We start from the raw sequence: 20688 nt of genomic DNA, 5'->3' as shown, positions 1-20688 counted from the left end.
CCTTGCCATGATGCTACCTAGTCTTTCCTTCCCTTTATGTACCCTCAAAAGGACCATACTTAGTACCTCATTACACCTCTTTCTCCAATGTGTCTACTATGCATTTGCACAATTTTATGCAAACAAAAAATGTTTACTGTTGACTTATTGAACTATATCAATGTAAAATTGTTACTTAGCTTCTTTTTAATGCAACTTTAACTTTATGCATGTAACCCAACATATGTGAATTGTTTTGCTATAACTGTTATTATATCAATATTGTTTAAAATTGTACTTGTTTTAAAATGTATTACTGGAGCTTTTCTCCTCGGGTCTCCACTGAAAATAGGCCACAAGCCCAGTTAACAAATGTCAATAAATAAATACAAAGTTTAGGTTGAACCCAAATGTTATGATTTACTGTTGTAGTGAACTCTCTTTGAAGATGTCCACTTAGTCATTATTTTAACTTTACCAAGCATTATTGCTTGTACTCTGATTTCAGACATCAAATCTCCTACGTGTGGCTTCAGGATTCCACTTTCTGAGCATCTTTGGCTAATGACTGCCTGGTATATTATTTTGGTACTACTACTACAAATTGTTCTCAGCCATTACCCACACAGTGGGCAATTTTGAGTACATTAATATATGTATATTGCTACTCATCTTTTAATTTGATCTTTGAGGGAGCTTTGCAATGGGTACCTGTTATATCACATTATCTTTTGTTTTTTGGATTGACATTCAACCTTCTTGGAAGATAGGTATTCCAGTAAATATGTCAAGCTCATAATTTTTATATTTTTCTGTAGTTGTGCTATTCGAGTTCCATGGACAGCTAGGGAGCTTGAGTGTGAGCTCTGGTGGGTGCTACATGCTTCCATTCCCTAGAACGGGAAACTGAAAGAGTGATACCAAAAATAGATTCCTCACAGATGACTTCTCAACCATTGTCTTTGCATAAAGCTCTCTGAAAGATCAATTCATTTTATGACTACTGTCATCTCGGTCTGACACATTTGTTTTCTGAAGAAAAACTGCGTGATTAAGCCACCGTTTTAATGATCACTTTGATCACTTCCTTCAACATTGTTGGAAGTAAATTATTTGGGGTCTTGTACCTTGTCACCAATTAGATCTCGTAATTCTTTTATCACTTTCTCTCTTTTCCATTCATTCATTTTTTTTTTCTTTTCCTGTCATATCCTTACATGCTGGAACCATCTACATCTCTATGTTCTGTGAATACCAAAGCAAAGAATGTTACTGTGTGTTTTCAGCAATCCCATGTGATATCCCTGCATTCCTATTACCCCAAGGTGTTAATCCGTGTTCTCTCTCGGTTTAATTCCTGAAGTATTTTGGGGTTCTAATACCACAATGGGAATGGACCCTATTCCCAAGTCAGTGTATGATTAGAGGTCTTGTAATTAGTATTGTTTCAGTTTTTAATGTTAGCCAGGAGTGCTCTTCTCAGCACCAGCAATGTGTCCAGAGTCATCATCTGCAAATCATGTAGAGTTATATGTATTGGTAGAATATTTAAGTACAACTGTAGATTATTTTTTATTAGACCTGTCCCTCCTACTGCCATTAGAGTTTTCTAGGTGTCTTTCTTCCACATTTCTGTCATTGCTCCTTGCAAATCCTGGTATTTTATGACTTTCTCTGTACATAAGCACTGTTATCACTATGTGTAACAGTTTCAGTGATCAGTGCTACTTCTGTCTTTTTTTCATTGACTGCTATGTCTGGTTTTATAGCATCTATTCTTTTTTTTGGAACTGTTGATAATGGGTAATCCCGTGTACTATAAACATCGTTATCTATAATATTTTGTCATTCATGTTTCCGGTGCTTCTTAGAACGTCTATAGTGTAGTGTTTGCATATTCCTCAATGCAGCAATGTTGCCACATTATTAAGCCTTTCAGTATACACACCCTCTGCCAATAACAAGATGTGTGACTGTTTCCATTTCTTTTTTTTAAAGAACTTGCATTTGTCTGTTTCTCCCACTTTTTCAATGGGTTTTGTAAACCAGCATTTATGTAGTCCATTATCCTGGGCTGCCTTTATTAGCCTTTCATATTTTGGTTTCAGTTTACCTCTCCCTAACAGTCCTGCATCAAATCTTGGTCAAAATGAGGTTGTTCGAGGAGATATCTGTACTAGCCACTATATTTGTCATTTTTTTTAATTTTCTTTCCTTCTCATCTGATCATTTCCCTTATATCCATTCTTTTGTCTTTTTGCCATATTCATTAGCTGTCAGATTTTTGTCTTCTAGATTGATTTCCATTCCCGCTTGATACCGAAATGCTTCTGCTAAACTTAGCAAAAATGTAATATTAGACAACTACTCCTCATGGTTTAAAACTTTCACTTTGTTTAGATTCGATGTGGTGAGCATGTATGCAGTCTCGTGACTGCAGACCAGTAGATGCAGTCAGTTTCAAGGGAGCCTTCAGAGTGAGGAATAGATAATCTTCAAACTAACATTAACAAACCTAAACATTTCCATTGTCCTTCATTCCATTTCCCACCCCCCTTACTTGCCATAGCTTGTTAAATGCCTTTAACTGTTTTTTTTTTTTTTTTTTTGTCTTGGCTTATCCTGTTCTTTCTCACCTCATTTCTGTTTCTCATTTCTCTGCATGCCTTTCTATTTGTATTAGCTAATCTTCTGCTCCTGTTTACTTTTTTTTTCTTCATGTATCTTAACTTTCCTTTCATAACCTTTTTAGGTTCATAGGTATGTACTAGGCTATTGGCCCTGGAGCCTTTACAAGCCTAGCCCATGGTTCTCGATGCACCTTTAATGTTGCTGTTGTACTGCATTGTCAGATATTATAATTATTTCTAATTTAAAATTAACTGTTTTATGTACCATACTCTTTGTCATTGCAGTACCATCTAGTAACTCTGTGGCATCATAAATTACACCATTTACATGTTCACTGTTCTAAGCCTGCCATTTTTTCAGCATTTGTTAGGAAAAGATTTAATATGTTCTTTTCCTCTTTCAGTGCTATCACCCTGATTCTACGTATTCTACTTTTATTAGAGCCCCCATAGTCTACCTCACGAATACTGAAATATCCCATTACAAAAGTTAATTTTCTATTTTAATTCACTTTGCCATAATTGTATAAACTGAAATCTCTTGCCTTGTCTTTCTTGAGTTTTCATAATTGTACTGTACTTATTTCCCCAAATCAATGACCTCTTGTCACAAGTCACAAAATAACAAATTTCTTTGATATGATATTTCATATTTGCTATGTTGTGCTTTCAGGAGAATTGCATTAGCCCAGGTATTCTGATGATAAGTCAGTATTAAAATGCTGATATTTTCATGACTTTCAGAAGTGTGGTCTATAAACCTTTAGAGTGGGGTGCACTTGGAAAGTTGTAAGTATCCAGGTGTTTGTACAACTCTCAGCTTATGTATGTAACAGTCTAATGATGTGATTAAATGTAATTACTTCTGTGGACATAAACAGTTTTAAACACTTTTTAATTTATGTATAAACTCTAGTGCTTCATATGGTGGGGCTAAATTTATTTGTTTTAAGTTTTTGTTGATTTAAGTTGGCAGAGTTGTGGTGCAGTTATGCTATCTCATAGTGCTTAGATCTCCTGTTCAGTTTTCATCTGGTATGCCTTCTTCCTGCTGTAGTTTACTCATTTTTTTTTGCTTTATATGGTTTTCCATTAGGAACTTCCCTTTCCTCCTGCACTTCAAAGATATGCTGCCAGGTTTATTGGCAACACTAAATTGTCCCTATATACATGCATGTGCATCTGTGTCTTTGCGTGTGTTGCGTATGTGTACATCTGAAGTCCTGCCTGAGGTGGGATGACGTCCATCCAGGGCTGGCTCCTGGCCTTTTGGCTGCTTCCTGCCAGGATAAGCTCCAGTACTCTTATATGAAAAGAAATAGAGAAAATGGATGGACTTTTTGATGCAGTGAAGGGCGACAGAGTTGTACATGAATCCAAAAGTACTACTGTATATCCCTAATACTATTCAAGCTGTCTTTTGAGGTGGTGTAAATAACTTTCATGTTTTGTTTGGTAAGTTATAGCAGCCTGTATTATATTGGGCTTTAGGTTACATATATGACATGGGTAAACCTTGCCTTTTTGTTACATTAATAATGTTTTGAAAATAATACAGCAATTTTTGAAGATGTTGGGTGAACATTCAGTGTATTTTATGTTCATTTTATTCATTTTGTTACCAGGTAAGCTTAGTAGACATGCATACTTTGTTTCGTGGATGATTCAGGAGTATGTTTTGTCATGGGTCTTTTTTCTAAGTTGCAGGGTATGCAGGTGGATAGTGTGAGAATCAGTCACTGGACTACAGGACATAATGTATAGCTGCATCTTCTATGTTTTACTGCCTGCTTCTTTAACACTGTGAAACATGCTTTTTTGGGCATCGAGCCTATGTTTCTGAAGTCCTGCACACAATGTTCTTAGAAACAGGAGCATACAGCTGCTTTTGAAATTTGACATGTGGTGTTTTTAGTCTGCCTGGATATTGTATCTAGCCACTCTGCAAAGCATCCATCTCCTTCCACATATTTAGAAGGCAATTGAGAAAATCTGTGCCCTGCTGAGTTGTGCCAGTTAATTTGATCTGATGATTTTTCTCTTATAATACATATTTTATAATGCATTAATGAAGGTATTTTGTTCATTGCAGTTTTGTTTGACTTGCTGTATAATACCAAGCCCCTCTAGGGACAGTCACTATTAAACAGAAGTGCATCTAGCTAAATGAGATACTTCGATTTTTTAAGTTATTTATTTTAACAGCATTGTCCAGATAATGTTTATTAAACAGAAACAGCAAGACAGTATCACACAGATTTCATGCATCTGTCTGCCTGTTGCTTAAGTTAACACAGATTATTACTACTCACAGAAAATAAAATAAAAAAAAAATAGATGAAGCTTGTCATATTCTGAATTTAAACTCCATGTGAAATGTAATGTATAATGGCATTGTGTGACTATAAATGAGCATGCAGTACCCCACAAGATACAGTAAAATAATTTCTCGCTAATAGATGTCAGTGCAGATACACTTGACCTATTTACTTGGTATTGTCATCCAGATTTGTGATGTGTGATACAGGTGTGAATCACTGCCTGTGTAGGGACCCTGCAAATGTGTGAGCCTGAAGCGCTGATGATGTGAAGATCTTGTATTGTCAAATCAAGGAGAAGTGTGGAGCTGCAGCTGGAATTATAAAACACCTGTGTTAGGCTGCTGCTTGGTCCCTGGTGACAGGTGCTGACCTTGTTGTGGAAGAGCAGTTTTAATGAACCATATTGCTCAGGTTCAAGGACAGCAGCCTAGAAATAGGAAGCTTCTACTGATTCTAATTTGCTTTTAAAATACAGATAGCTAGAGCTTTGTATACAGGCTCAGTACCCTTATTGAATGGCTCCTAATTAAATGCTGCTGCTAAGAGATGGACTGTAAATGCTCAGTTCTAATTTTAGGCATGAGTATCAGGACACTTAACGTTAAGAGTGTGTGTGTGTGGGTGTGGATGTGTGTGCGCACGCACGCATGCACAGAATAAAAACAGTAGTATAGCAAATACTGTTGAAATTAATTTATCTCCATGTTTCCTTCTGGATCAGGTACGCACATTGGCCCGGACAGATGAAGCCCGGGGACTTCTCTGGTTGCTTGAAGAAGAAGCATTGCAACCTGGTGGTAATGAAGATAGTCTTCTGGAGCGGCTTTTCAGTTATTATGGCCCACTGGAAGGGGATAAGAAAGGTAAATTACATAACTGGTACCCTGACTTACATGTGTTATCCCGATAGAGTCGCTTACCCGAGAACTTTGCATATGGTACCCTTTAGTACGTACTGTGCTGAAACCATTATTTTGTATTCATTTTTTGTTTTATTTGTATCCTGCTATATTTTCTGTAATTTACATTTTTGCGTAGAGTTGTTAATTTATTTTTTGGTGTGTCACTTAGCCAAACTTTTGTACCTTTAACTATGACACTTCCATCCAAAAGCTTGCTTGTGGTGCAGTCAGAGCGGTTCATGTTTTAATTCTTACAGTTTCCCCCATACATACCTGATAGTGCTTAAGTGGTGGGCATGCAGTCGATGCAGCATGTGACTGTAAACCCACATAAGGGCCAGCCCCCTTACAGGCAGACACTTACCACTATGTTCTCCAGTTTCTAGCACATGGCATTAATTGTATGCGCATCCCTGAGAAATGCATCCTTCCCCTTCTTCCCAGAGAGAGACAAATAGGCCATCATTCTTCAACCTCCCTACTTAACCCCTTCAGCACCTAAACCAGTTGTAGTCAGAACCTTTTCCCTCTGTGCCTCAGAGATAACATGGATTTGTGAGTAGATATTGATTAACTCTTTGAGCCATTCTATGAGACCAGAGTTGTGCCTAAAAAATGCCCTTTGTGTCAGTGCACCTACATGGTTAACACAAAGCAGTTACAAGTAGCATTCCTCTGGCAGGAAGATTGTGTAAGAGAACAACATTTAAGAAATCTATACATACATGTGACCATCAGGGGACTGGTGTAGTATCCAGAATTAGTTTAGTACTTTATGCCCATTGCTTTCTGAAATAAGTTTAAGGTCCCCAGAGACCTGAATAGGATAAAGCTGGTATTAGAGAATGAATGATTTCATCAGGGTTCTCTTTCTATGTATTACAGGTTCTTGAGTCATATGACAGTTGAAATTAAGATAAACATCTATTTTTAAGATGTATTAATGTTGTTGGTATAGTTGAAGCACACTGCAAGCCACATATGCCTTTGTGTAGCAGTATTGATTGCCACTTGTAGGGGAAAACGTGAAACACTTCCGCTATTTTTTCTGTTAACTAGTTTAGTGAAAATTAGTGGTGATAAGAAACGAGATTCTTATAACTCAAAAAGCTTTAAAAAGTCGCACATTTTAGTAGTATGAACCAGTACTGTAGAATTTAAGTGCATCTTAATGCTGGGATAGCACTGCTGCAGCTGTGGGGCTGATCACATTTTCACTTCTAAGTTCAGAAACAGAATGATGTTCATTGTAAAGATCACTGTTGAATTAACATTTATAATGGGTGGTAATTATGCCGTGGCCAAATGTCAGGTTATTTAACCTGATGTCCAGAGGTTTGGACATTCTCACATATTGAGCTCTGGACTCTTCCACATGTCACAGACCTCAATAAGATGTATGTTATAAAGGGAAGAAAAGCACACGCCATCTTTAATTTTTTTTGCCACTTTGAATAGTCTGAATGCTGTCCTTCAGTTTTTTTAGGCAGCATTCAGATCTGCAGTAAATTCCCAGATTAGGAATGTTCCTACTTTTTGTAGAATTTTGTTATGTTGTTTGGTATAGTTATGCCACTGTATGATTATCACCTTTTGTTTTTATTTTGTCTTGTTGAGAACCATCAAAAGTACAAGACTAAACACTGTGCTTGGCTTAACAAGAAACATGCTTTGTAGGATTCACAACCTAAAGGCATTCTTACAGTATAAAACAAGTTAGTTTAACCTTAGGAAAAGTGGCATCTGCCCTTTCCTCTGAGGTAGAATAATCTTTTAGCAGTTATGATCAAGCATTCTAAGTGCTAGCATAAAATCATAATACTTTAAGAATTAGCTACAAAAGGTTCTACAAGCAGAGACTGTGAGGCTGTACAGACCCCATCAGACCCACAATGGCCTGATGATGATGGCCCATAGAGGCACAGCTGTGTCAACCCCAGCACTGATGTTTCCTGCTTTTGTTTCCCTAACTGTAATTGCCCTTTGAATGCCAGCAGTGAGGTACTGGTGTTACAGACCTCCCAGACCTTGCCAGATTTGAATTCTGCATCACAGCTAGATGCTGGTTCTCAAGCATCAGCAGAGGCCAGCTTAATGTGCATGCTGTTAGAGGCCACTGTTCTTCCTTAAATATATGTACTACTTTGGTACAGAAGCCTGTGGATCCTGTCCAGGAAGCAATTTCATCTTTAATGCCTATAATGCCAGAATTACAAGGCCTCTGTTTCCCTGTAGACCTGAGGCTCAGCCTTATGGTGTCTCCAAGTTCTGATATCTCAGCACCAGCTGTTTTTGATGATCAGGGATATTTGCCTCCACCAGGAGAGGAATTTACTTCTGGTATGGCGGCTGACACTTGAATACAAATCCTCTGATAAGCTACATCTAACAAGGACATTGACGAGGAGAAGGATTCTCTTATATTCCAAGTTGTATTCCCAGATGATGATGAAGTGGTGTCTTCAGTTTCACTCCTGGAGGTTGTTGCTTTAGGAAATTGTGGATTGAATGCAGGAACCTTTTAAATGAGAAGCCTAATAGCTTTCCAACTCCCACAAGTGATTTCTTGAGCTCTTTGGCATTGAGTAGCCAACGTCTATTGCCTGCCTTTCAGTTTTCAGCCATTTTAAGATGCCTCTCTTAAGTTGGAGTCACAGTCACTGATTTCCAGGAAACCAGATAGGTTTTACGGTGTAGAGGACAGGTCCAATACTATTACAGAAATCCTGTGTCAGACCCATTGGCTATAACTCTAGATTCAACAAGAGGCTCTGAATTGATGCCAGAAAATAAAATGCTACTCTGTGATAGAGAGGCATGTCTTTGTAAGATTTGTGAAAACGATCTATACTATTACTACTACAGTGGACATTGAACTGGTCAACTTCCTAATTTATAAGTTGCAGTATCACTAGGACATTATGAATTGTAAGTCGGAAGGAAGAGATTCTTGATGCAACATTAAAATAAAGACTTTTGAAACAATCTCAAGCCACACTGAGTGTGAACAAACGTAGGTAAATGATTCCTTTAACATCTGTGCTAGGGGTGTTACGTCGAGTACTGTGCTCTGAAATCATGCATGGCTTACAGTGCAGCCTGTAGTGATTTGATGTTTCTTTCTCCCTCTCAGAAAGTAGTTAAAAATTTGATGGAGAAAGTTAAGGCAGTACACACTTAACGATGTCTGTCTTTAATTCCTTGATATCATAGGAATTACGAGGCAACTGAACCATGAGACTATTTCCACCTTGTCCATACCTGCCTTTAGGTCAGGCCAGTCATACCAGGGGTAATTTTATGAATAACAATCCAGTTGTCCAGCTCTGATTTAGAAGCAGCCAGTGCGTCAAACTGCTTAATTTGGAGATTTAGTTTATTCCAGAGAACAGTTAGGTGATGCATGATAAATCTGTCCCTCCTCTTTGTCTTATTTATTTGTTTCAGTTGATTTAGATCTCTGAACCTAGTTTTAGCTGGGCTGTTTGCCTTATTGAGGCATAAGAATGTGGGTATGTGTAGAGTGTGGTGTAGGCAAGTGATGCTCACATGAATGTAGGTAAGTAATGCTCACAAGAAGGGTTTGTTTTTAAAAATGTGGTCTAGAATTAGTCAAGAAACTTGCATTTATCACAGACAGTGACAAGTTAAGTAAGAGAGAATATTCTTTGAGCACTGGGCAATTCTTACATTGCCTGAGTATATCAAGTGCTATAAGGCTGGAAGCAGAAGGTAGACTAGTTGGCAGACCTTTCATCTTGACAGAGGGTAAGAGGTGTGTTTGACAAGAAAATATAACTGGTTTCTGTTACTGGGTCAAAGTATTAGTTAAAAAAAGAAGTGCATGTAAATTAAGGCTTAAGCACTAAGTTAACTATATGCACTCTATGTTCCAGCCTAGCAATAAGGTTGGTTTGTTGGATGAACAGGGAATGGCAGTGGTGTTTTGGCTCCAAGTTACAGTATTAGTTTAGGGTAAAAATAGATTTGGTTCAAGCACCAAAACTAAGTAGGCAGTAACTAATTTGGTCTCGATTGCTTTTCTTATTGTCTTTTAGATAGGCAGTAATGTACCACTGCTTAATGCTGCAATCTGTACAAATATAGCTGGAAGGGGGGAGTTGACTAAGGTTCCTAAGATTGAGTTTGAAACTAAAAGTGCCTACATCTGTTGAATACAGCTTTTTACATCCAGTTTTAAGCTAAGTAGACAAAGGACCAGTAAGGAAGCATTTAGAACTCCATCCATTAGTGTCCACCCTCAGACGTAACAGCAAATTGTCCCCTGCCACTGAGTAATCACTACTGCTCAGAGTTTACACCCAGACTAGAAAACCAACTGAAGCTGTAATTTCATGTAAAATTGAATGTAAAAGTGGGGAAATCATATGGGAAAGCACTTTGTTTATTAAGATAGAGCTGTTATCTAATGAATTAACAAAGGAGAACACCCAGTGTAGCAAAATGGAGGAGCTATTAATCACACAAACAGCCAGGAAACTATAAAAATGCAAAATATAAGGTATGGTAACTGAACAGCAATTTACTGTTTTAAAAAAAATAAATAAATATATGGATTCACTTTATAATCTCGAAATACTGAAATATCGAATTTCAGTATCTTGAGACTATAAAGCTGAAAAATCAAAAATCGAAACTTCAAAACCACGAAATTCCAAATCACGAACATCACATAAACAAAACATTACACCACACAAACACAAATACACCTACCTGACGACACTACAAAAAACACAAACACAACAAAATTAACACACACACACACTTGCTAAAAGCAGGGGGCAAGCCCCCCTGCACCCCCCATATGGGGGGCTGTGCCCCCTCAAACCCCTCTACTTATATATACTAACTCCGAGTGCACTTAAACTCACCATTACACACACACACACACACACACACACACACACACACACACACACACACACACACACACCCTTCTGCATTTATCAGTTACCGTGACTGCACTTCGAAAACTGAAATTCGACATTTCAGTATTTCGAGATTAGAAGTCTGATATTCTAACGCCACTGCTTAAGAGACAAAGCCTGGTTGTTATTGCAGAATATTTCTGACTTTGTATCAAACGCAGTCCCAAGCTGAACAGAAAAGGACCTTTAAAAAAGGTCACTGGAGATTGCCTTTCAGCTCTGACTATCCTGTTGCATCTCTTCCATCTCCCTTTTGTCTTCCCCACAGCTGTTAAGACTGAGGTCTTCCCATCTAAGGAGAAAGTGATTCAAGTTGACAGTAGACGTGCAAGTCAGGGAACTTATTGCCTCAGGTGATGAAATGAAATTAATATTTTTTACTTTCTTCATGGGGATGACCCCACCAACACCAAAACCACCAAACCAGTTGACCAGCAGGGCCTAACCATACACCAGTTACTTTCCTAATATTCTACATTAGACCAAAAGTGGAAATGTTTTATTCAAGACGCTTTCTGGTCTCCAGAAATGGCATGGCTTGCAAATCCACTGTAGATCTGTCAAAGATAGAGATTCTTTGTAGTGATATTAACTCTTCAATCCCCTCCTTCCCTTAGTCTCACTGGATGCCACTGTGGTCTCCCAGAACATGAAGGATGCTCCTCTATATAGCTCAGTCTGCAGGTAAGAAGAGAAATTTCTGAGATTTATTGCAGGGACATAGTATTTCTACCTCACGTCCTTACCTTTATAACTATTTACTACTCCCAGAGTATTTGCAAAATGCTTAGCAGCTGTGTTTTACGACCACTGATTAAAAGACATTCACACTTACCCTATCTGGACAACTACCTGATACAAGTCAGTCCCATGAAGAGCTATTAGAAGCCTTGGATCACATAATGTGCTGTTTAACTGCCTGTGAAATCTCACTGAACCACCAGAAATCTAGTCTCTCTATTCTCTATAGAAAAAGACCTTTGTCGATATAGTCCTGGATACCACTTTTTCTTCAAGAAAATATTCCATTACTGATGATTTCTTCATGTTCTTCATGTTTCACTGTTGCAGTCCATTACATTTGGGTAATCCTGCTGGCAGGTTGCCCTCAGCCGGCCTGAATTCCAAATTCTTGGGTCCTGCGTCAGCTGCTGTCGCCCATTCCCTGACGTCAGGTCGTCAGGGGTATAAAAGAAGCAGCCAACGCCATTTTCTTCAGTCTCTCTTGCGGCACTGTGCCCGAAGCAGAAGCAGTTCGCAAGTGCCAGTTGGTCGACACCTGAGATTTTCTTGTTTGAGTTTCAGATCCGAGTCTTAAATAAAGCTAAGTACTCCATTGGGGAAACTTTTTCTTGCTCCAGACCGATGTCAGAAAAAGGTAATTGTATTTCTTGTGGAAAGCAAATACCTCATAAGGATTTTCATTCTTACTGTATTCCTTGCCTAGGCCCTGATCACAACGTTACTGGTTGTCGGTTTTGTGCTAGATTTAACCAATGCACTATTAAGCGTTGGTATGATTTTGCTTTAAACTTTTTTTGGACGCCGGTTTAATTATCCTGAAATGTCGTCGTATAGCCATCCGACTACCGGAGTTTACAAAAAACACAAAGAAAAGGATAGAGAAAAACAACCGAGGCCCAAAACCAACAACAAAGCTTCTCCTAAGCCAGTCGCCGGTTCTCAGTGAGGCGCTTTCGCAGCCCCTGACTCCCGCTACTTTAGAGTCGCAGGCCGCTACCGACTCCCATGTGGAGTTGGCCATGCCGCTGGATACTCAAGGTATTGGAGCCTCGGACACTAATCCCTCAGATGGGTCCGGAGCCGCTTAGCAGGTACCGGCTTCTGAGGGTGTCTTCAGACCTAAACATCTTTACATTAAAATGACTTCAGCTTCAAAGGCAAAGACTAAAGCACCTTCTAAAGCAAGGAAACAAACTCGAGCCACGTGGACAGGCCTCTATGCCCAAAAAACAGATGCTCAAAATGGCAGAAGACTTGGTTACTTTGCTCAGGGGTTCCCATCCCCGTCCTGATAAGAGGCCTAGGCAAGACACTGACTATGAATCTTCAGATCAGGTTTCTATTTCTTCTGATTCCTCTTCTGATCAGGAATATTCTCTTCCCCCCTATGAGGATTCTGATGCTGAAGAATCTATACCTTCAGCATCTCCTCCTGAGGATTATTCCTTTGGGGAAACCTTGCATACCATGAGGGAGCATTTCCGCTGGGGAGAGCCAAGGGATTTTCTTTTACTACCTCAGCACAGGCCTCTAGCCATTCCACCTGTTAGACATTGTAGATGATGTATTTTCGGAGTCTAGTCTGACCCCTGACTCCTTACCCCCAGCTCCTGTTAAGCCTGACGGATATTACAGGGTTCCTGACTCGCACAAATTTCTTTTTAGAAACCCTGCTGCTGACTCAGAAACTATTTCACAGGGTCCAAAGGGAGTTAAGGCTTCCACTGCAAAAAACCCAACCGCCTCTGACAGAGATTCAAGGGCACTGGATAGATGGGAAAAAAAAGGTGTACACATCTGCAACTTTGACTATAAGGGCCTTAAACTGTCAATTTCATATGCTTAAGTATCAGCAACATGCCAAGGGATTGCTTAAACAGAAAATGTTGTTAAATTCTGAATGTGCAGAAAACAAGGAAATGCTGTATTTATTGCATACAGCAGAACAAGTTGGAAAACATACTTTGCAATGTGGTTTTAATTCTTTGGAGGCCTCCTGCAGGGCCGCAGTTACGGGTTCTGTAATTAGGAGGCATGCTTGGTTAAATGAACAAAATCTGCCTGATCATGTTAAAGTAAAATTACTAGATGCACCTTTACAGCATGATACTTTGTTTGGTGTTAAGGCAGAAGAGGTGTTAAAGAAAATGGAGGACAAATCTAAATCTATGCAAACTGTCAAAGATTTTTTACAAGTACAGCCACCTAGGTTTAGTAGACATTGGCCTACAAAGAATTGGTCCTTTCCTGTGTCAGACTGACCTCAAAGGGGCAGATCCCAGGCACAAGGTTCTTATAGGCCCAAGCAATGGGGGGCTTCTACCTCCAAAGCTGGAGAAGATAGATCACAAACATACAGAAAACAGTTCCAATGACTTCCCCCTGCCTGCACCAAGCACTTATCTTCTAGCAGCACCCTTAGGGGGAAAATTAGCACTTTTTGCTCATGTTTGGCACATCATAACCAGGACAAGTGGGTTCTAAATATAGTGTCACAAGGCTACAAGTTCCAGTTCCATACTCTGCCAAAGGCAAACGGCTGGCCAGCTCTGCCAAAAAATCAATGGGCAGAGGCACAAAAACAAGTCTCATCTCTCATGGACATGGGGGCCATTCAACAAGTACCAGAGCAAGAGCAGGGGCAAGGATTTTACTCAAGACTGTTCTTGGTACCCAGAAAGGAAAAGGCCTGGAGGCCGATACTGGACCTATCTATTCTGAACACTTTCCTGGATATTCCGAAATTCAAAATGTTGACTTTGCAGCAGCTTCTGCCCATACTGGGCAAGAATGCTTGGCTTGTGACTTTAGACCTAAAAGAGGCATACCTGCATGGTCCAATCAGGCAATCATGCGGAAGATACCCAAGATTCAAGGCTGGTTCAATGCATTACCAATTCTCTGCACTGCCCTTTGGCTTATCTACTGCGCCCAGAGTCTTTACAAAGTGCCTGGCACCAGTAATTACATTCTGCAGACAGAGAGGAATACAAATATATCCTTACTTGGACGACTGTCTCATTCAAGCAGAGAACAAGGACATTCTTCTTCAACATCTGGCGTTTGTGAAAAGACTTCTAACATGCCTAGGGTACACAGTCAACAAAAAGAAATCAAAACTAGTACCCTCACAAGAGATAATATTCCTGGGTGCAAGCTTGAATACAACTTCCCAGATGGCTTATCTCACACCAGACAAAGACAACTGACTACCTATTTCAAAATGTTGGCAACAAAGGCCCAGTTATCTGCAAGAAAAATTCTGCAGGCTTTGGGCTTCATGGCCTCCTGCATCCTACTAATTCCATATGCAAGACTGCATATGAGGAAACTTCAGTGGTACCTAAAAAGTGTTTGGACTCAACATTGCCACAGCCTGGAAACAGTCATTACTCTCATTCCCTGCCCGCAACAGGAGTTTTGATGGTGGGCAAAGGCTTGTCACTAGAACAAGGGACAGCCATTCACATTTCTTCCAGCCAGGCAGACACTAACAACGGATGCATCAGACTATGCCTGGGGAGCCCACATGGCAGGAAGATGCATTCAGGGCACATGGTCCTCAAACCAAATGCATCTACATATCAATCAAAAAGAGATGTTAGCTGTTCAAAATGCCCTGACAGCCTTCAAGGACCTACTTCATCCGGGACAACTACTGATAAAGACAGACAACACCATGGTCATGTGGTATATAAACAAGCAGGGGGGCACACATTCTTACCCCCTTTGCAGACTAGTCATGACCTTGTGGGACACAGTTTTGACTTACCAAGTACATCTGCAGGCACAATTCCTGCCAGGAAAGGAAAATACTCTGGCAGACGAACTAAGCAGAAACCTCATGGATCCCCACGAGTGGCACCTGAATCCATAAGTCTTCAGCATAATAACAAAGAAATGGGGATGCCCAGACTTGGATCTATTTGTCTCCCCTCTCAATTACCAACTAAAAAGATTCTGCACAAGGACTTATCACAGACAAGCATGGAAAGTGGATGCCCTATCTTTCAGCTGGAAAAACCTATCAGTATATGCCTTTCCTCCACTGCCTCTCCTCCCCAAGTTGCTCCTAAAGGTCAGACAGGAGAAGCCAAAGATGATACTGATTGCCCCAGACTGGCCCAGCCAGTACTGGTATCCAATACTAAGGATCCTATCTCTGTACCCAGCTTGGACCTTACCTCAAATACCTCGACTACTGTCCCAGCAAAACAATCAGATCATGCACAGCCAACTCCAGACATTAAACTTGGCAGCATGGTGGATAATGTAGTCATACAAAAAACACCACTCAGTAAAGCTTTGATGGATGTCATTCTGGAAGCCAGAAGGCCTAGTTCTAGAAAGTCTTATGCTGGAAAATGGAAGAGATTCTGTGCCTGGAACCAGGCACAAGGAACTGATACAGGGGTACCAAATATTCCTCAGATTTTGCAATATTTAACTGAGATGCTGGACAAAGGCCTATCTTTTTCATCAATTAAAATTCATGCCTCTGCCATTTCGGCTCATTACAATACAGAGCCACCAAATTTTTCTCACCCTTTATTAAGGCAATACCTCAGAGGAGCCAAAAATTTAAGGCCCCCAAGGAGACTACCAATACCTGCATGGGACCTCAGCTATGTCTTGGAAAAGCTCACACTGCCTCCTTTTGTGCCAGCTGCTACTGCTGATATGAAGTTTTTATCTTGGAAAACAGCTCTGCTCTTAGCAATTACTTCTGCAAGATGAGTTTCAGAGCTACAGGCGCTCATGGCTGTGGAACCTTTCATCATTTTTCATCCAGACAGGGTCTCCCTGAGGACAAACCCAACATTCATGCCTAAAGTAATGTCCAGTGTGGCTCTTAACCAAGCCATCCATCTGCCAACCTTTTACCCAAATCCACAGAACAAGGGGGAGAGAATTCTGCATTCTTTGGACGTACACAGACAGCTTAGATTCTACTTGGATGGAACCAAAGCTTTCAGGAAGACAGAGCAATTACTAGTGGCATATGCTTCAGGATCACAAGGGAAGCCGATCTCAAAGCAGAATATTTCTAAGTGGTTAGGCCACTGCATTCATTTCTGCTACTTACACCATGGCAAGCCAGTGCCTAAGGGCATTAGGCATCATTCCACCAGAGCTGCAGCCACCTCAGCAGCCTTTCTCAGGGGAGTACCAACCAGAGACATTTTAGAGGCGGATACTTGGAGTTCAGTGCACACCTTCACAAAGCATTATCATCTGACACTCTACTCTAAATCCAGGGCAGGCTTTGCCACTGCAGTCCTGCAGGGCCTCAAAGCCGCTCCTACTGCTGTCTAGTTCCAGCCTCCCAACCATAGCATTTGGGACTCTACCCAAATGCAATGACTGCAACAGTGAAACACGAAGAACATATTACAGTTGTGTGTACACTTACCATAAATGTAGATGTTAGAGTGTAATCACTGTTGCATTCCAGGTTACCCACCCGCCTTCCCCCTTTTTTCTTTTGGATCTTATCTTTCCTTCTCTGATTTATACTACCTATGTGGTGTATTTGCTTATAGATGAAGTTAACATTTATATTGGTGTATTTCTGAATATATATATATATACAAAGTTTGGCTACCCTTTTTGGGGGCACCTGACATCTGGGGCAAGAAAAACTGAAGAAAATGGCGTCGGCTACTTCTTTTATACCCCTGACGACCTGACGTCAGGGAAGGGGCTATAGCAGCCGACACAGGACCCAAGACTTTGGAATTCAGGCCAGCTGAGGGCAACCTGCCAGCAGGATTACCCAAATGTAATGACTGCAACAGTGAATACACTCGAACATCTACATTTATGGTAAGTGTACACAACTGTAATTTTCAGGTGGCAGAGAAAGCATGTGTGTCAGCAAGGACTATGCTGAAGGCTGTGTGATTTATATCGTCTCCATCCCCATGGTTCCACTTACCAAATTGCTCATGAGGAAGCTTCACTGAGACCAACAAATGTGGTACCAACACTTCCAACTCTTTATGAAGGTGCTACCACTCTTTCTTGTCATCCACAAAGAGTACAGATGGTGGATTCCTTAGGTAATATCCAATTCTAGGCTGCCATTTGTGCACCTGAAGGTGGGACCCAAACTGTGATGGCAGACACACATTTAGCCTAGGAAGCACACAGGATTCCAGAAGACTTAAGAAATGTAGAACTGAGACAAAGCCAAGTATATCTATCTCAAAAAGATGCTGACCATTGTTTAGGTGTTCCAGATTTTCAAGTTGGTCTTGAAGCTAGTGTTGGTGCAAGTGGTCACAGAAAGCATCACCCTCATGTGGTGCATCAGTAAACAAGGGGGCCCTCACTCATACCAGCAGTGCAGACTGGCTATGATAGCACGGAAACTGGTTCATAGGTGATTACTAGGCTAATGGCACAAAGGCTTTTACAAGCCTAGCCAATAATACCCAGGATATGACAATGTTATATCTTAATTCCCCAGATATGGGATTGGGTAGTATCAGGGTATTGGAGCCCTGAGTCATTTTACAGACTGCATCTGTCCATAAGGAGCATGGGAAATACCCCCAGGAGTGAATTTATGGTTTCCTCATCCATGTATCCAAATTCTTTTGAAGGGAGTGAGAGATGGGCTTTGTTTTGCGAAGATGGGAAGTTTATTCCATAGATGAAGTAGCTTTTGGGATACCAATCTGTCTATCCAGAAAATTCTGTTAGTGTCACAAATAAGGTTCAAGTCCATGGATCGCGTAACCCACTTATAACAGATATGTAATTCTCATCAGGGCTGGATCAGAAAATGCCTTGTAGGTCAGGCATAAGTCCCCTCTCAATAACCGATGAGGCAGAGTAACGGGATAGGGCCATTAGTTGGTCTGCATATGACATGTGTCTTGTGCTTTGCTTTTTTTTTTTAAGTGAGAAATCCCTGGGGCCATTCCAAGTGGTGGTAAGTGCCTGGTTAGGTACATGCAAATGGGGAGCATTGTACTCGATTATGGGCCTGATGAGGGCTGAGTACAGTGGCACCATGACTTCCTTTTTATGCCATGCCACACATAAGGATTTCCTCACTACTGTAGCTACTTGGTGGTCAAAGTTTAGGTTAGTATCTGTCTATGTTCCTAGATCCCTCACCACTGGGTCTACTTTTAGGGTGAGCTATCAGTATTATAATTTGCAGAGATGTCTGATTTACTGAAGGGTATGATTATGCATTTTTTAGCATTTAGTCTCAGACCATGGTTTTGGCGCCTGCTTGTAGGGTGTCAGCATAATTTGGGAATTCAGTGATTGCTCCCAGCTTACAGTCATCAGCGAACTTAGTGAGTCATAGGCCCCCAACATTGGCCTTCACTTCAGAGAAGTATATATCAAACAGGAGAGGTCCCAACATTGAGCTGCTAGTGACAAGTTTCTTATTCAAAGTGGATTCACCTTTCAAGACAACACGTGTCCTGTCAGTGAACTGGCTATCTATGTGACAGTGTAGGAGTGTATGCCTAACTCAGTAAGCTTATCTATGATCCCTGAGTGGGGGATTGTGTCAAAAGCTTTGGCCAGGTCTAAATAACGAGTGTGTACCGTTTTACCCTCATCCATAGCCGTGTACCATTTTGCCCTCATGCATGGCCACCCTGGTGACTTTCTTGAAGAAGTCCACCAGATTGAGCAGGCAGGACCTCCCTTTGGCAAAGCCCAGATACCAGAAACTAAGCCAATTGTTGAACTCGAATCAGTTTTTGCTGGTACTGTGGCATCATCATTGGTGAAGGTGGGATGCTTCTCAAGGCTAATCATACCCGCCTGGGGCACTTATTCAGAGAGCTCTATTATGTCTGTCTTCTTATGGTCCTGTAAGGTACATCTTGGGTCACTTTTGCCCACGTGGGCTATGATCAAGCAGGACCTACATTTCTAGGCCTTTTGGATTACTTCAGGTGAAAATTCCTTAGCAGGTCATGTGAACAGATCCATACCTAATCCTCATAAATAAAAATTAAACATGGAAGTATTTTAACAACTTATCTGTGAACTCTGGCAGTGGAATTGTTTTTGATCACATGGAACAAAGGACTTCTTTATGCCTCCTCATCCCGAGGCTTCTGCTAGAAACAAGACGGTCCACAACCTGCTTAATAACGGAAGGCTGTCTTTGGTTGAATCACAGTTGGTTTTCCCAGCTGGTCTTCCAAAAGCTAGAGCTGAGCAGAGCACTCTTGGCTTCTCCTAGAATTTATAAACTCAAACCCCCTAGTTCAACTGATCAACACTCCCACCAGAGGTGACAACATATTGGACCTGGTCTTCACCAACATGGGCGACCGGTGTTCCACGCCAGAGGTCAACCCCTCGCTGGTAAGATCTGACCATAAACAAATCACTTTGGATATCCATATTCCGTCCCCACCCCCAGACAAAAAAAAACACTGTGAAAAACTTTTCAAAAGCAAACTTCACATTGCTTAAGACCAAGGTGGAAAGTTTCAAAGCCCCCATGCTGAAGGATAACACTGTCCAAGCTGCAGAATCCTTTACTAATGCATTCTATGGTCAGCTACAAGAATGCATGGATCGTGCCATCCCAAGCAAAACCAAGACTCACTCCTCCAAGAAAAGGAAACCAGTCTGGTGGACTCCTGCCATTAACAAGCTATACAATAGAAGGAGAAAACTAGTGCAGAACAGTGTAAAATCCCAAGAAGGGAAGACATCCCTGATCATTATCAGCAAGAAACTACGATCCCTCATAAAATCATCCAAGGTGAGCTTTGAAAGAAAAATTGCCAAGGACTCCAAAGATAACCACAAGGCATTCTTTAGCTATGTCAAGAATCTAAGTGGCAATGTGAGCTAGTGCAGAATGACACAAAATACACTGAACCGACCGATATAGCCAACATCCTGGCAGACAGGTTCAGCGCAAACTTCACCCCCCTCTCACCCCCAAAAGGGCCCATAACCATACCAGAAGAATGTAGAGTCCCTGAAATCACAGACACTCAGGTTAAAACAGCACTCTCCAAAGCCAAAAACACAGCATCAATGGGACCGGACGGTGTCCCAGGCTGCGTCCTACGCGAGCTCAAAGACGAACTAACCCCTCACCTAAACACACTGTTTAAACTCAGCCTCTCCACAGGCTACATACCCATAGAGTGGCACACAGCAA

At 40.9% G+C, this 20688-nt stretch overlaps 1 protein-coding gene across 7 annotated transcripts in view; it reads left to right on the top strand.

The window, feature by feature from the left end:
• MYO18A (myosin XVIIIA) overlaps positions 1-20688 on the top strand; it is a 2129602-nt gene that overhangs the window by 1167317 nt on the left and 941597 nt on the right. For all 7 annotated transcript variants that reach the window (XM_044054445.1, XM_044054444.1, XM_044054446.1 and 4 more), the window contains one exon: positions 5652-5793. In XM_044054445.1, the coding sequence (XP_043910380.1) occupies positions 5652-5793 (142 nt within the window). The remainder of the gene's footprint in view (positions 1-5651; positions 5794-20688) is intronic.

Source organism: Protopterus annectens, chromosome 13.part0 (assembly GCF_019279795.1).
Source record: "Protopterus annectens isolate FY-2018-M chromosome 13.part0, PAN1.0, whole genome shotgun sequence".
Classification (NCBI taxonomy): domain Eukaryota; kingdom Metazoa; phylum Chordata; order Ceratodontiformes; family Protopteridae; genus Protopterus; species Protopterus annectens.
Note: the sequence above shows the minus strand (reverse complement) of the source record. Positions and strands in the feature narration are given on the sequence as shown.